Source organism: Nuphar pumila, chromosome 6, assembly GCF_984573655.1.
Source record: "Nuphar pumila chromosome 6, dmNupPumi1.hap1.1, whole genome shotgun sequence".
Taxonomy (NCBI): Eukaryota; Viridiplantae; Streptophyta; class Magnoliopsida; order Nymphaeales; family Nymphaeaceae; genus Nuphar; species Nuphar pumila.
Genome location: NC_143254.1, coordinates 111,608,628 through 111,622,666, shown reverse-complemented (window position 1 = coordinate 111,622,666; position 14,039 = coordinate 111,608,628). Strand labels below are relative to the sequence as shown.

The window sequence follows — 14,039 nt, the reverse complement described above, 5'->3', positions numbered from 1 at the left end:
AGCTGACACTCTTGGGTGCCAGTCAGGTCTGCTAGAATGATGATGAGGAGTGCCTGGTCCTTGCCTAAGAAGTCATACTTGAGCGAAGCCGGCAGAGACTTTAACTCAAGTTTGGGCGAACTCTCAATGGAAGGTTTGACAAGCTTCTCTACCAAATAAGGGAGTGGTTTGAACTGTCGGGCCCACTGTGCTTTGCTTGTCAATCGATCAAGCAGACCATAGCTCTCTCCCATGAGTGATTCATTATCCTCCTTCTGAGGTGGAACACTCAACGTCTAAATCGGCTCTGCTTCCACCAGGTCCTGAACAAAATCAACCTGGAAAGAAGCATCTGCTCCTACAAAGCCCATTGTTGCATTGAAGATGTTTAATCTCATCTTCCTGTTACTAAATGAGACATCCATTGCACCACTGCAGTAATTGATGCACACATTTATAATAGCTAGGAAGGGGCGACCTAAAATAATAGGTGCTTGCCTCACATCATCCACTCCCTCCATATCCAAACTAATGAAGTCAACATGAAAGTAGAAGTCTTCCACCTTGATCGGAACATCCTCAAGAATCCTTCGCATGACCTTGATGGATCGATCTGCCAGCTACAGGGTTATGGGTGTCAGTTTGATCTCCTTTAGCCCAAATACATCATAAAAAAAATCTAGCAAGATGTTTAAGCTTGCTCTGAGGTTGAGCAAAGCATGTTCGATAGTAATGTATCCTATGATACAAGAGATAATATGAGCTCCTAGGTCCTTGAGCTTGGGTGGAGTTTGGTGTCGTAGCATTGCACTCATCTGCTCAGTAAGATATATCTTCTTCGACACATTGGACCACAACTTCCTCTTCTGCGTACAAAGCTCCTTTAGAAACTTTGCATATGCAGTGACTTGTTGTATGGCGTCAAGCAGGGAGAGGTTTATCTGAATGTGCTTGAAAATCTCAAGCATCTTCTACATCTCCATCCCCTGCTTGTCGAATGACTTCGGCTTCTATAATACCTCAAAAAAGGGAGCTCTAGGTATATAGGATCTGGAAGGTTCAGATGGGGGAGCCCCCTGCTTTCCTCGAGCATCTCAGTAGGGACCGACTACTCAACACTAGATCTCTCACTTTCTTTTGCAACCTTTCTCGCTCTATATTGCTTCCCGATCCTAAGTGCTATAATTGCTTGAGCCAACTCTTGATAGTCATTTGTCATATGCAGGTCATGCATCGGCTCCTTACCCCTAGGGTTAACCACCGACTGACTAGGTAGTATCCTGGCCTTGATCTCGAACTGGTTTACTCCTACAGCGGGTCTAGCGACGCAGGACGAAAGTGTATTAATTGGGAATGAAATACTCTAAGAGGGGATGAGTCAATTGTTGATCCTCTGCCATAGGGCCGGATCAACGGGCTCTCCTAATCATAGACTCAGGGTCCTCTACTGACTCAATAAGCTCGGGGTCAAGTGAGTGTCTCCCTTGCATACACTTGAGGGTAGACCGATGTAGCAACAGTCCTAAAGAAAGATTTTCTACCTACCTAACGCGTAAACATGATCAAACCATAACAAACCACAAAGCAGGCAAAATAAAATAAACAAATAAAGCAAGAAACAATAAACACACACCATATACTTGCACACAAACATATATTTTATAGAAAGCAAACTATGTGCATGGTACCAATCATGCACAATCGCCTACTAAGTGGGTAACCTATTAGGTGGGTCATGCAGGAAAAGTAAACTGCTATCTATGGCTCACAAGCAACATGATTCTATAAATCCTAATTACAAAAATAAACTAATAATCTTAATTAATGAGCAAGAAAATAAACTAGCAAACTTAAATAAATAACAGAAAGAAAATTAACAACTCAAAATAAAATGAGAATACACAAGAGGCAATAAAGTGAATACTCATTTTTCTATTGTGGTTCCCTGACAACGGTGCGAAAATTTTGATGTAAATTTTTTATAAAGCATTTTAAAAATATATTATATAAAGTATTTAGAATTTTGGAAAAATGGCTAAAATACCCTTGAAAATTGACCTTTATTGCAAAACATGATTAAAAATAGGGTTTTTCATAAAAAGATTTTTGTAAAATACTTAATCCGGGATCAAACAGATTCAAAAGAAAACCAAGTCGGGTGGAGAGCACCCTATTATGATTATGAACATGGTGAAATCCTAAAAATATAAAAAATTTCATGAAAAATTCGAAATATTAGAAAAAAATCAAAATTTTCCCGTATTTCAGTTGAATCAGGACTCCGCAAGCATCCTGTTTTTATGAAACACTTAAATAATGCATCAAATGAATTCTAAAATTTATAAAAATCGACAAGGACACTTATAATAATCTTAAAATTAAAATACAATTTAAAATATAATTTTTAAGATTATTTTGATATAAAAATTAAATAAAAAGATAAAAATATGTGATTTTACTTAAGATTACATACCTATCACAATGTTAGGCTCGAATCAGATATCAAACGATCATAGAAATTTATAACATTTGACATAGACAATCTAGATAGATTAATGCAGATAACCCTTTTTATAGATCTAGAATATGATCTTCAGTTAGGGAGAAACACCTCCGACAATATATACCTGATTCCGATCTATACATAACGATATAAAATAGACTAACCTAGTTTTGAGCTCAAGGAAATATAGCAAACTAGCATAAAAATTTATAAAATTTTACAGAAGCAAACTAAAAATCATAACAAAAAGAACCCTTTTTACGGATTGGGAATACAATCTTCGGTGAGGGAGAAATCATCCAAGCAAGTTGAACCACTATTCGAATCAAAATTTTCAATCAAGAAATATAGGTTCTGATTATAAGCTTCAAGAAAATAGAAATCCATAGTGAAAATTTATAAAAATTATACCACAAAAAGTAGACATCACGAAAAACTAGTAGCTTTTTGCGGATCATCGATACAATCTTTGGTTAGGGAGAAATCATTCTGGAAAGTTGACCTAGGCCCTGAATCGAGTCTGTCAGTCCAAGAAACACAGGTACTGGTGTTGGGTCAAAAAAACAAAGAAATCCACCATAAAAATTTATAAACATTTTACAGTGTGAAGTAGACATCATGAGAAGTACGTTGCTTTTTACGTATCATCGATTTGATCTCCGGTAAGGGAGATATGACCTCAGAAAGATGCTCCTTGATTTTTACAACTTTTTCCCGACTCAGAAAACTGGTTTTGACTTTGATTTTTAAACACAGGGTTATAGATCTCTACAAATCCTGATTGTTTTATTGAAAAGTGTAGGCACATGCACGATTTCACCATAAAAAAAACATATTTTACTAACCACATAATTTGTTGAAATAATTACATTAACCGAGGGCCATATTTGTGAATAACAAACCTAAAACCCAAGAATAAAATAAAATTGATTATTCATACTAAAAACATAAAAAAATATGCAAATAATGCAATGAATCATGTTTTGATGCCTGAACAACTAAAATAAACATGAATATGATGAAATAAACAAAAAAAAATACAAGAAGCATAGTTGAGATTTCGATTTGGCCACTAAAAGAGGGTTTCAACCTATAAAAAGGTCGAATCTCGATCTTTTTTGGGCATTTATCATAATACTCAAATTTTCAACAAATCCAATGGATCAAAAATATGAAAATAACCATAGATGATCAATAGATTGTCATCTTGAATCATTTTAGGGTTCTTTGAACAAAAAAATGAAGAAAAAAGTCACACATAGGAGGCAACAATGGGGTTTAAATGAAAAAATAAATCAAAAGTAAAAAATTAACAAAAGAGAAGAGAAAAACCTTACCTTAGGGCTTCAATGGAGGAAGGAGCTGCTGGAGGAACTTGAGGGAGAGAGAAGAGAGCAAGGGCTGGTCGACCCCCCTATGGCCCCTTTTATAATTTTCTTGAGACTCTTAATTAGAGAGTTCTATTTTGTCGGAACACTCTTAATTAAAAGAGACAGAATCAAAGAGGGGGGGGGGGGATTTCCTTAAGATGTTCAAACCTAAACAAAACACTATTTAGCTAACCCTAAATGACTCCTAATTGGTTTTAAGAAACCTCAAATGTGGCGCCACCTCCGCGGGCCCACATCTGGTTTTTAAAATGTTAATTAAACGTTAAAAACAAAGTTTTAAAAATACTAGAATAAGGTGGAGTTTTAAGATCAATTTTGACTTTTTCAAACTTCTAATCTAACTTGAACACTAACTACACCCTAAACTAACCTAAATATCCTTAAATGTGGTGCCACCTACTGTGGGCCCCATTTAATTTTTTAGAAAATGATTTTAAAAACTTGAAAATAAAGGTGTTCAAAACGATTTTTTTAAAAAAACTTCAGAAAGGACGCCTAGACCCACTAATATTTTTTTTTGTATTTTTTAAATATGTAAGAATGAAAATGAGATGAAATCAAATAAAGATGAAAAAATTAGGGTTTGCACCCCTGCAGGGTGGGCCCCACATGAAGAAAGTTGATAGAAATTGAAAGTTGATTTAGAAATCAAGTTTAAAACAAATCCACATCATTTTTCTAAGGAAAATATTTTTTAAATAAAGAATGTAAAGCTCTGAAGGTTGTCCAAACAAAAAATGTCAATTTAAAACTCAGATTTTTGAAATTGATTTTAAAATGAGGTTTTAAAACTCGAGTCTGGATTTAAAAATTTGAAAAAACAGAATGCTGGATCTAAAAAATGACATGCAATGAGACAAAATGACATAAAATTATATGAAATGATACAAAATAATACGCAAAATGCTGACCCTGGATGAGGGATTTAAAGTCCCGGACCCCTGGCAGAGACAAGAAATTGAAAATTCCTGTTCGAGGATGAGAATTGATAATTGGATTAAGATCCGACACTTGATCCAATCCAAATGTGAATTGAGTCTCGAATATAACTAAATTTTTTAGAAAGGGAACTGATCCGAACTCTGATTAGTGGTTGTGCCAGCTTGGCAAATGATAAAATTGATTTTCTAAACAATAATTAATTGATGAATGATTTTGCCCCTGCAGGGCATGAAGTGACAATGAAAAATAAGGTTTGAATTGGTTTCGACTGGTTTACACAGAATCTTTGGGTTTCTGAACTCAGGTGAACTAAAATGACACTGACTCAAACAAACTCCTCGACTGAATGATTGAGAAATGCTATAATTCTAAGAGAAATGGTGAGAAATGATCATTAAAGTGAAGTGGACTACAAAAATGCGTTGGGTTTGAGCTACAATAATGGTTAGTAATCTTGAGCTGAACAAATTCCAGAGCTCAAACACTAGCTAAACCGACTGGACTTAGCTCAATTTCAATTGAAATGAGCTAAAATGGGTTCCTAGACTGTGGAAAATGGGTTTGAACTGCAACTGAGCCAATCAAACTCCTCGTGAGCTCAAGTTAGACTCGAAAGAACATTATTGACTAGATTTGATAGACTCATAAACAATTGACTACAATTTGATCTAGAAATGAGCTCATTTCTCAGGAAATAAACTAAATTTACCCGAAATTGTCAAAAATGAACATGATTTGCTCATCACGACCTCAGGTGAGCTAGAAATGACTCACATTCTAACTGTTTTGAACTTGAAATGAGCTTGGTTGAGTCTGGCTGACAGGATGACTAAGGTGACCTAGGGGTAGGATAGGAATTTTACTAATAAAATGGGCAAAATGATACCTAAACGAGGATTGACTTGGGGCTAGACTCTAATACTGACCTACAGAGGTTAGCATCTGCGAGAGGGGGGGGTGGGGGTGGGGGGTGAAGGAGGAGGGTGTCTGAAAATGAATGAGAATTTTTTTGGGTGTTTACACCGCCTAACATCTTTTCTTTTAAAAAATAATATAAATTAGCGGCGATTTTGAATCGCCTATAATCCTCTATTTTTAGTCCCAAAAATTTAACACCGGTCAAGACCACTGCTAAAAGTCCTAAACGCAAAAAGAAAAAAATGTAGTGTCACTGTTTGATGGTGTGCGATCAAGGATGAGCTTCGTCCGAAGTATTATGTATTTGAAGATATGACTTACTCTCTCTCTCTCTCTATATATATATATATATATACATATAGGTGTCTTGTGCTTTTTTATGCGTATCACATGCCTACCGAACTTTGGAAAGATTATTTGTATTTTTTCTAAAATCTAACCATACAAATGTGATCTTCATGCTTGATCATGTAGGAATCAATTTTTGGATCGTTCGATCCCAACACCAAGTTAGGCTTTTAAAGAGATTCAAAATTCAATGGTCTTCAATTTTAATCATTTTTTTTCTAAAAATACATAATTCAAGTGTGATTTTCTAGCAAATGGATCATGCAGAACACATCTTTAAGTTGAGATTTTGGGAAAACAACCTGAAAACCCTTATCCAAGCTTGATAGGCACTCAGTTGGCACAAAAACTGCCAGGCACTTACCCATTCCTATATAAATAATATAGAGAATAATGTGTTCCATAGGCCCCCCTTTTCATTAGGTCTCAATAGACCCCTTAAAAAATCGTAGTTTTAAGTATTTTTTCTCATGTCTAACACCCTAGAAGTGATCTATAGGTTTTGTTTAGTGGAAAATGACTTTCGGATCACCGAAATCTAACCTGCATATATTTTTTTCTGGTCATCCAAAATCAATGGTTACGAAGGTACCAATTTTTTGCAACTCAAAAAAATATGTTTTTTCGTCAAAAACATATGATTCAAGAGGAGATTCTCACTAAATCGGGCATGCTGAACACAACTGTTCAAATCTACCATAAAACATTTAAAACCGATTGGGCAAAACGAGAAATGGGGCCTATGTTCAGTTCTCATATATATATATATATATATATATATATATGATTTTGAAAACCTCCCCAATCGAAAACCCTTCCCAACTAAAATTTTATTGGATTTTTGTTGTTTTTATCAAAATTCTAATCATATAGATGTGATCTATATGCTTATTTTTATAGAAATCAGTTATTGTATCATTTGATTCCGATGCATGTATACATTTGTATAAATTTCAAAAATCAACAATGTATCATTTTAATAAGTTTTTGAGGTTCCAAATGCCATTTTCTATCCAAAATTCATGATCTAAGTGTGATTATTTTGTAAATCAATCAAACAGAACACATTTGTACAGTCAGAATTAAAAAAAAAATACCAAAAAAAAATCATTTAGTAGTTTGGGGATCATTTTGATTTGGGAGGTTTTCTTTATATATAGAGAACTAAATATATTAGGCCCCATTTCTCTGCCTTATTGGTTTTAAGTGTTTTATGATAGATCTGAACCGTTATATGTGTTTAGCATATTCAAATTAATGGGAATCAATTCCTGAATCATATTTTTTTAAGAAAAAATATATTTTTATGAGTCTAAAAAAACTGGTACCTTCGTATTTTGGATCTCCTAAAAACCTGTATACATGTCAGATTAGACGTCTGAAAAAAAGGTCAAAACTATGATTTTTGAACGGGCTTAACTAGACGTAACGAAAAAGGGACGCAGGGAACGCATTATATATATTCCCTCCCGTGTCCTTTTATGACATCACGACGGCAAGTCTCTGTCTCGCTCCCGGGAGGGAAGAAAACACCCCGATGGCGGTGAGAACAGAGGGGTCGGGCGCGAGCTTGTCTTCATTGGCCCCTCTGATCGCCGATCAACTTAATTATCTTCTCGCTCACTCCCCTCTCCCCTTCAAGGTAAACGCCCTTCTCTTTCCTCTTGATTCAATTTGCCATGGCGAATGGTTGGGAAACGTGAAATCTTCGTTTCCTAAAATCGCAATGTCGTTTAGGCGAATAATGATGCTGTTTGGTATCGATGAAGTGCTTTTGGTTTCGTAATTTGGACGTAATTCGTGATTCTTTGCTTAAAGAATAACCACTGATCATGACTCTCCACTAGACAACGCTTCTTCAATCTGATGTTTATTCTTGTGACTTTGGTTTAATCGTCGCCTTGCTAGCGAGATTATTTTTCGTCGGTCTCTTTTAACCATCCTTATGTATGAATCGTCTCGTTTTCGCTTCTTCAATGGTTTTGTGGGATTGATGAAGCAAATTTCAAACCATGCAGGATTTTCAGCCAAGAACTTTTTGAAACGATTAATTGATTCACAAAAACTCATCCTTAGATTAATGCTTTCTGTAATTGTCATTATTTACGAATCAGATTGTTTCATATTAATAATGGCTTGGTGGGATATATGAACCAAATTTCAAAGCCATGCAGTCCTTCCACCCAATTTTGAAATTGATTTTCAACAAAAATTCATCCCAGTCCATGTGATACAGTCCCCTTAACGTATGTCATGATTCTTTTGAGCGCCTCCATGTGAACATTAGTTGGTGCATGCATAAAGTAACAAATTTGGGTAACAATATCCAATATATCAGTCCTGGTAGTTCTAACACACCATACTGTGAAACTTAGGAGTATTTGTAGGCTTGCAACTTGCCATGTCAAACTGCTTTAATATATCATTTGCATAATTTTTCTGGCTGAGTTTGATTTCCATCAGACTTTTTGTCAACCTCTATACCCAAGAAACATCTCAATGAAGGTTGTAAAAACTGTATTGTAACCCGTATCGACAGGGATCAAAATAAGATACTTATACTAAAAGATCACATTTTCACTAAAATCTTATTTAAAAAAAAATCATAGAATACAAGAACAAAGTAAATTTTATCCAATAAGATTAACCAAATGTAGTTATGTCATTAAACATTCATGATTCAACTAAACATAGATGTCATAATCAACTAAATATAGATTTCATTACACAAAAGTTTTGTGACAAAAGATACAAAACAACATCAGTTATCTTCACTATCAAACATCCCACGTTTTGCTCAGAGATGACATCTTGTTGCGGGCGATCCCACGTTAAGCTCTTTATCATTTTCATCATTTGGTCATGCAACCACTACTCGAAAATATGCCATTGCTTGTACTGCATGCTATTCTTATATTATTTATATTTCTGATTTATTTTATACTAGCGAGAATCTCAGCTCTTGCCTCATCTGTAGCCAGCCAACATCATGACGTTCCTCCAACAACTGCTGCAATATGCTCCATGTGGTAGAAGCCCCTGTGAAACACTAAATATCAAAATATACAACTCAAAGACACATGCCTTATATGACCAACAAGAATTTCACAGTATTGCCACACTGGCTCATCAGCATGTGGTGGACGTCAAGCCATTATTAAATCTAATTACTACAAATACAATCACATAAGACAAAATAACACTTCTATAGGGATCTCTTCAGATCTTTTGTCTATTGCCAAGTCAAATACTTTTTTTTGTATATTGCCAAGTCAAATACTTTTTGTGTAGATTCAACAACTTCCTATTGGTTCAGTTTCTTCTTCGTCTATCTCCTTCAAGAAAACTTTTATTGGTTCTTCAAGTGTTTCTACGGGTTGGTTAATGGACTCAGTTGCATCACGTCATATGACCGTACAAGAGACTATTTTAGTTAATTGTGATTCTGGAAATCGCTCATTTGATAATGCAAATGGATCCTCTATATAAATTTCAAAGGTTAGATCTGTCACTCCCACATCTTATCTTAGGAGCAACTTGAATATCTCTCAAGTGTTTCATGTCTCTTCTTTTGCTATGAATCTTATTTCTGTTGGCCAAATTATTAAACATAATTATAATGTAATCTTATTTCATGTGGATTGTGTTGTGCATGATCAACTTTAAAAAATGAGGATTGTGATTAACCAGAAGAGATGAGACTTGTATTAGCTAGACTCGGTATATTTGAGTTCTAAAGGTGGTTTAGGAGCAACAATTTTGAATGAGTCTATGTGATGCTACAATTATATTTATAGTTTCAGACTACAATATCTTGTATCTTTAGATAGTTTGGGTGGGTCTAAATCATTTGTCAGATCATTTAAAGGAATATTAGAGTTGTATGCTAGCAAAGAGTCTTGTCTTACCTTTTGGGTTCAAGGAGATAGAGTTAGATAGAGCCTTTGATATTGTTCATTCAGATGTTTGGTGTCCATCACCGACTTTGTCTATGTAACGCCCCAAAATCCCAAACATGTAATCTTTTAGGAGAAATTTAAATGCTTTGCAATCAATCCTTTTTCAGAGTTTAAAATGACAGTTCAACGAAAAAATAGTGTTTGAAATAAAAGTCAACGGACCTTGGGCGCATTATAGGTGCACTTTCCTTTACACAGTAGATTTGTATCTCCATATAAGCATTGAAACCACATACATTCAAAACAAGATTTTTGATAATTAAAGTTTATACAAAAGAGGAATTTCAAAAGAAACCCTTATGCAAAATTTCAAAATGTGCTCAAGAACGAAACATCAGAGAAAGAGTGAGATCTTGATATCATTACGTCATCGTGCTATCGCTTGCCGTACCAACCTAATCATCACCGGTACCCCATAAAACGGGTCAGACTTATAAAAATCTAGTGGGTGCATAGATATTAAAATTCAGAACAAGACTAACACATGCGTTGTTCCTTTCATGATGCGCCCGTTTAGAATAAGTAAAATGAGTATGATAATCTTGTTTCGATAATTACCTGTCCTTAGGGTATGCAAAGAAAAAACATAGAAACAATCGAGACAGCTTGGGGGTTTGTTATTCTATGTATTTTGATACCCTGAACAGATTGCTCAGTCCACTCTTAAGGGGACGACCAATGACCCAGAAAGAATTTTTTCGAGGCCACTTGTTCAAGGGGATGCATCCAAACTTCTGAAGAAGTTATCGGGATTTATCACCTAGGATAATTTTTGGTAGCTTAGTTCCCTAACTTTGATGATCGGGGACACCGAGTCATTTCTACTCGAGAAGCGTAGTTGTTAGCAACTTGTCCATTGAAGTTTTTGTACCATCCTATCCTCTCTTAACGGAATCAAAGAGACGAATGGGTATGTCAGGTTCTATTATAACTAACGACTCATTCTACATGCTTTAGTCTTTTAAACCAAATAAAACATCTTGCCTGTGAAGGCAATCATCATCATTTATATGGTTTTCTTTTAATCATCGTGCATTTTCACACTACGAGGATACCATAAACTTCCAGTCCAATCATCGTAGTACTAACATGCCATGCATGTCTGATAATACTACTACGATGAGAAAGATATCGATTTTTCAGAAAGAAACCCTAATATTTATTTAAAAAATTTCATGTTTCGTGCTTTAGATCGGGAAATATCCGAGTTATTGCTGATACCAAAAAGAAGAATTGGACATACGTACCACCTAGGTCTACGTAGTCGATGCCTTTATGTTATGCATGTTTAAGGGAAAAACTCGGTTGCGAATACGTAAATGCCAAATACTTGTTTTGCTTTTCGAGACAACGAACAATGTGAGCTTGAAATATCGTATGGGAAATCCTTTTTAAAAATAGAGACTCGGTGAGGATGCACAATTCTGCATCTTTAAATACGTACACACGTAATCTAAATTAGACAGGAGTATGCAAAATTGCATACTTTATTAAGTTATATATGTATATAAAATACATATATAATAAAGTATAAGCCTGTGCACATTGCAGTGCGACGACAAAGTAAATGACATAAAGCAAGGCCCAATGTGTGAAGCCACATATCGAGCTAAATAAATTACATAAGCGATGTACGATGTACGAAACCGTATGTTAGCTAAATAAATTGCGTAAGTGATCCACGATGTACAAAATCGTACATCGGCTAAATAAATTGCATAAGCAATGCACGATGTACGAAACCATACATCGGTTAAATAAATTACGTAAGTAGGTATCTGTGCACATTACAACGCTACGACAAAGTAAATGACATAGTTTAAATGGACAAGAATACGCAAAATTGCATCCTTGAGTTAAAAGCATATATATATATATATAATACGTATAAGTTAAGACTATTCCGTTATTTGCTCTCGTATGCAACTTTTCCTTACCTCGGAGATGGTTTGACTCACCAACAATTTTGAGCGTAGGTTCTTAAAGGCTTGTGCCTTGGTAAGCGTGTCTCGTCTGTTGTGCCAATGTGGTGCACAAAAAGGTATTTTATCGTGTTGCGAAAAGAATGATGCACCAAACTTAATTTTAATAGAATAAGCGACGTTTGTGTTGCAGGGGTTGAACCCGAATCCAATTCGAGTCGATCGGACCGAGCTGAACTTGGAGGAATCGAGTCAAACTCAGCGCACCCGAGCCGACCCGAGGAAGCGGGATCGAATCAGGTTAACTCAATATGGCTTGACTTGGGACAATAGCAGCAGTAGTTGTTGCAGCTCGGGTATGATAATGGGACGTGGGGTGGGCTCGATGGTCAGGCTGAGCCCGGCCTGGTCCCAAACTTGTGACAGGACCGAGCCTTGCTCAGTTCTTCAACAAGGGGAAAGGCCGAGATGGGGGGGGGGGCTGACAGCCCCGCTAGCCTGGTAGGAGCAGTTGGCGCACGCTACCTTGTGTGGCTAGCTACTGTCGTAGGCTGTGGCCAGCCCACAACCTAACCAAACTACAACCGAGCCAGGTTCAGTTGGAACCCAACCAAGCCAGGCTTGGTACCTGCGCAAGCAAGCAAGGAGGGCAGGTACGGTTGGGAAAAAGGGCGACAGGGGAGTGGCCTCAGCCACCCCCTATCGGCTGTCCCAACATAGCAACAACAACAACCTATGGCTGCTGCTGGAAATGAGAAGGAAGAGGGTGCTAGGCACCCTCTTTCCTGGCAAGCCAGTAAGGAGGAAGGAAAGGGTGCTCGATACCCTCTCTCCTGGCTCGGTTGCCGATGAGAGAAAAGCAACAAGGGGGGTGGGCTGCGACTTCATCCGCCCTACTTGGTCGGTAGGGAAAAAAAAAGAGAAGAGACACCCTCCCTCCTGGCGAGCCAGAGTCACCAGCTGTGGTGGCTCTGGTCTATCGACAAAACAGGGAAGAAGAAAAGAAGAGGAGAGGGTGCTCGACACCCTCCCTCCTAGCGAGTCAGAGCCACCAACGCAGGTGGCTCTGGTCTGCCGGCAAGACAGGGAAGAAGAGGGAGGGCGGCATCGGAGTGGTGCCGTCACCTTTGAAAAAAAAGGGGAACAATGGCACCAGAGTGGTGTTACTGCTTCCGACAGTGTGGCGACATCAAGCAGTGCCGCCACCACCAAGAAAAGAGGGAAAAAGGGGGGAAGGATATGAGAAAGAGAGAGAGAGTGAGAGACACTTACAGTGAGAGATGGGGCATCGGGGTCACGTGCATCGGCGTGAGAAAGGGGGAGGCGAGGGTGCCTGGCCTGCTTTCCGGAGAGGGAGAGAGAGATGAGAGGGGGTGTCGGGTTGTGCCGGCGAGGGGTGAACAGGGGCTCCAACGAAGGTGTAGGGAAATGTCGGGGGCTCAAGGTCGGGGTTTTGGTTTCTTAAAAAGACCCCCCCCCCCTTGTGGGGGGTTTAAATAGACTACGGGAGGGGAGGGATGTGACCCAGATCCGGGTTGGATCCGATCGGATCCAAACCTTTTTTTTTTATTTTGAGAAAAAACTTGAGTCTTACCGTCTAAGGGTGGTTCTAGCTATTTTATCACTTTTATTGATGATTATACAAGATTTACTTGGATATACTTTATAAAGGACAAAAACGAGATGTTTGAAATCTTTAAGAAGTTTTGTGCTATGATTAAGTTTGTTAGAAACAAACTGTCAAATAATAACAGTGTAAATAATGTGATGAATGTCTTGGATGAATAACTTGAATAGAACCTTCAATTGTAGCTGCCCGAATAATGCTCTTGTTATTTCCATTAATCTAAAGAAGGTCTAATGGAGAAAGACATCTGATAAAAGGATGGGTATCTCGGGTTTAAATCCCATGAGGGTTACTAGTTGGCTCTGTTTTTAGTTTTCACTGTTTATGGTCTTTTAGAGGAATCTAATGCCATAACCCCTTTTGGTTTCACTGTTTATGGACTTAGAAAGAATCTGATTCCATCGACTTTAATGTTTTTGCAACAGTGAAACCAAACATCATACATGTATC

The 14,039-nt window shown here is 37.2% G+C and overlaps 2 protein-coding genes across 5 annotated transcripts in view; one reads left to right on the top strand and one right to left on the bottom strand.

The window, feature by feature from the left end:
• Window positions 1–275: 275 nt before the first annotated feature.
• Window positions 276–947, bottom strand: LOC149835732 (uncharacterized). Its single transcript, XM_090009641.1, has 2 exons — window positions 728–947; window positions 276–592 (listed from the first exon to the last, which is right to left on the bottom strand). The coding sequence occupies exons 1-2, from the start codon at window positions 945–947 to the stop codon at window positions 276–278; spliced, it is 537 nt and encodes a 178-aa protein (XP_089865767.1).
• A 6,628-nt stretch (window positions 948–7,575) lies between these two features.
• Window positions 7,576–14,039, top strand: part of LOC149835731 (BRCA1-A complex subunit BRE-like protein) — a 104,915-nt gene continuing 98,451 nt past the window's right edge. For 3 of the 4 annotated variants that reach the window (XM_090008714.1, XM_090008715.1, XM_090008716.1), the window contains exon 1: window positions 7,577–7,723. In XM_090008714.1, the coding sequence (XP_089864840.1) occupies window positions 7,619–7,723 (105 nt within the window). In that variant the 5' untranslated portion in view covers window positions 7,577–7,618. Of the gene's footprint in view, window positions 7,724–14,039 lie in introns of all 4 variants that reach the window. The other variant, XM_090008713.1, reaches the window with a different exon arrangement.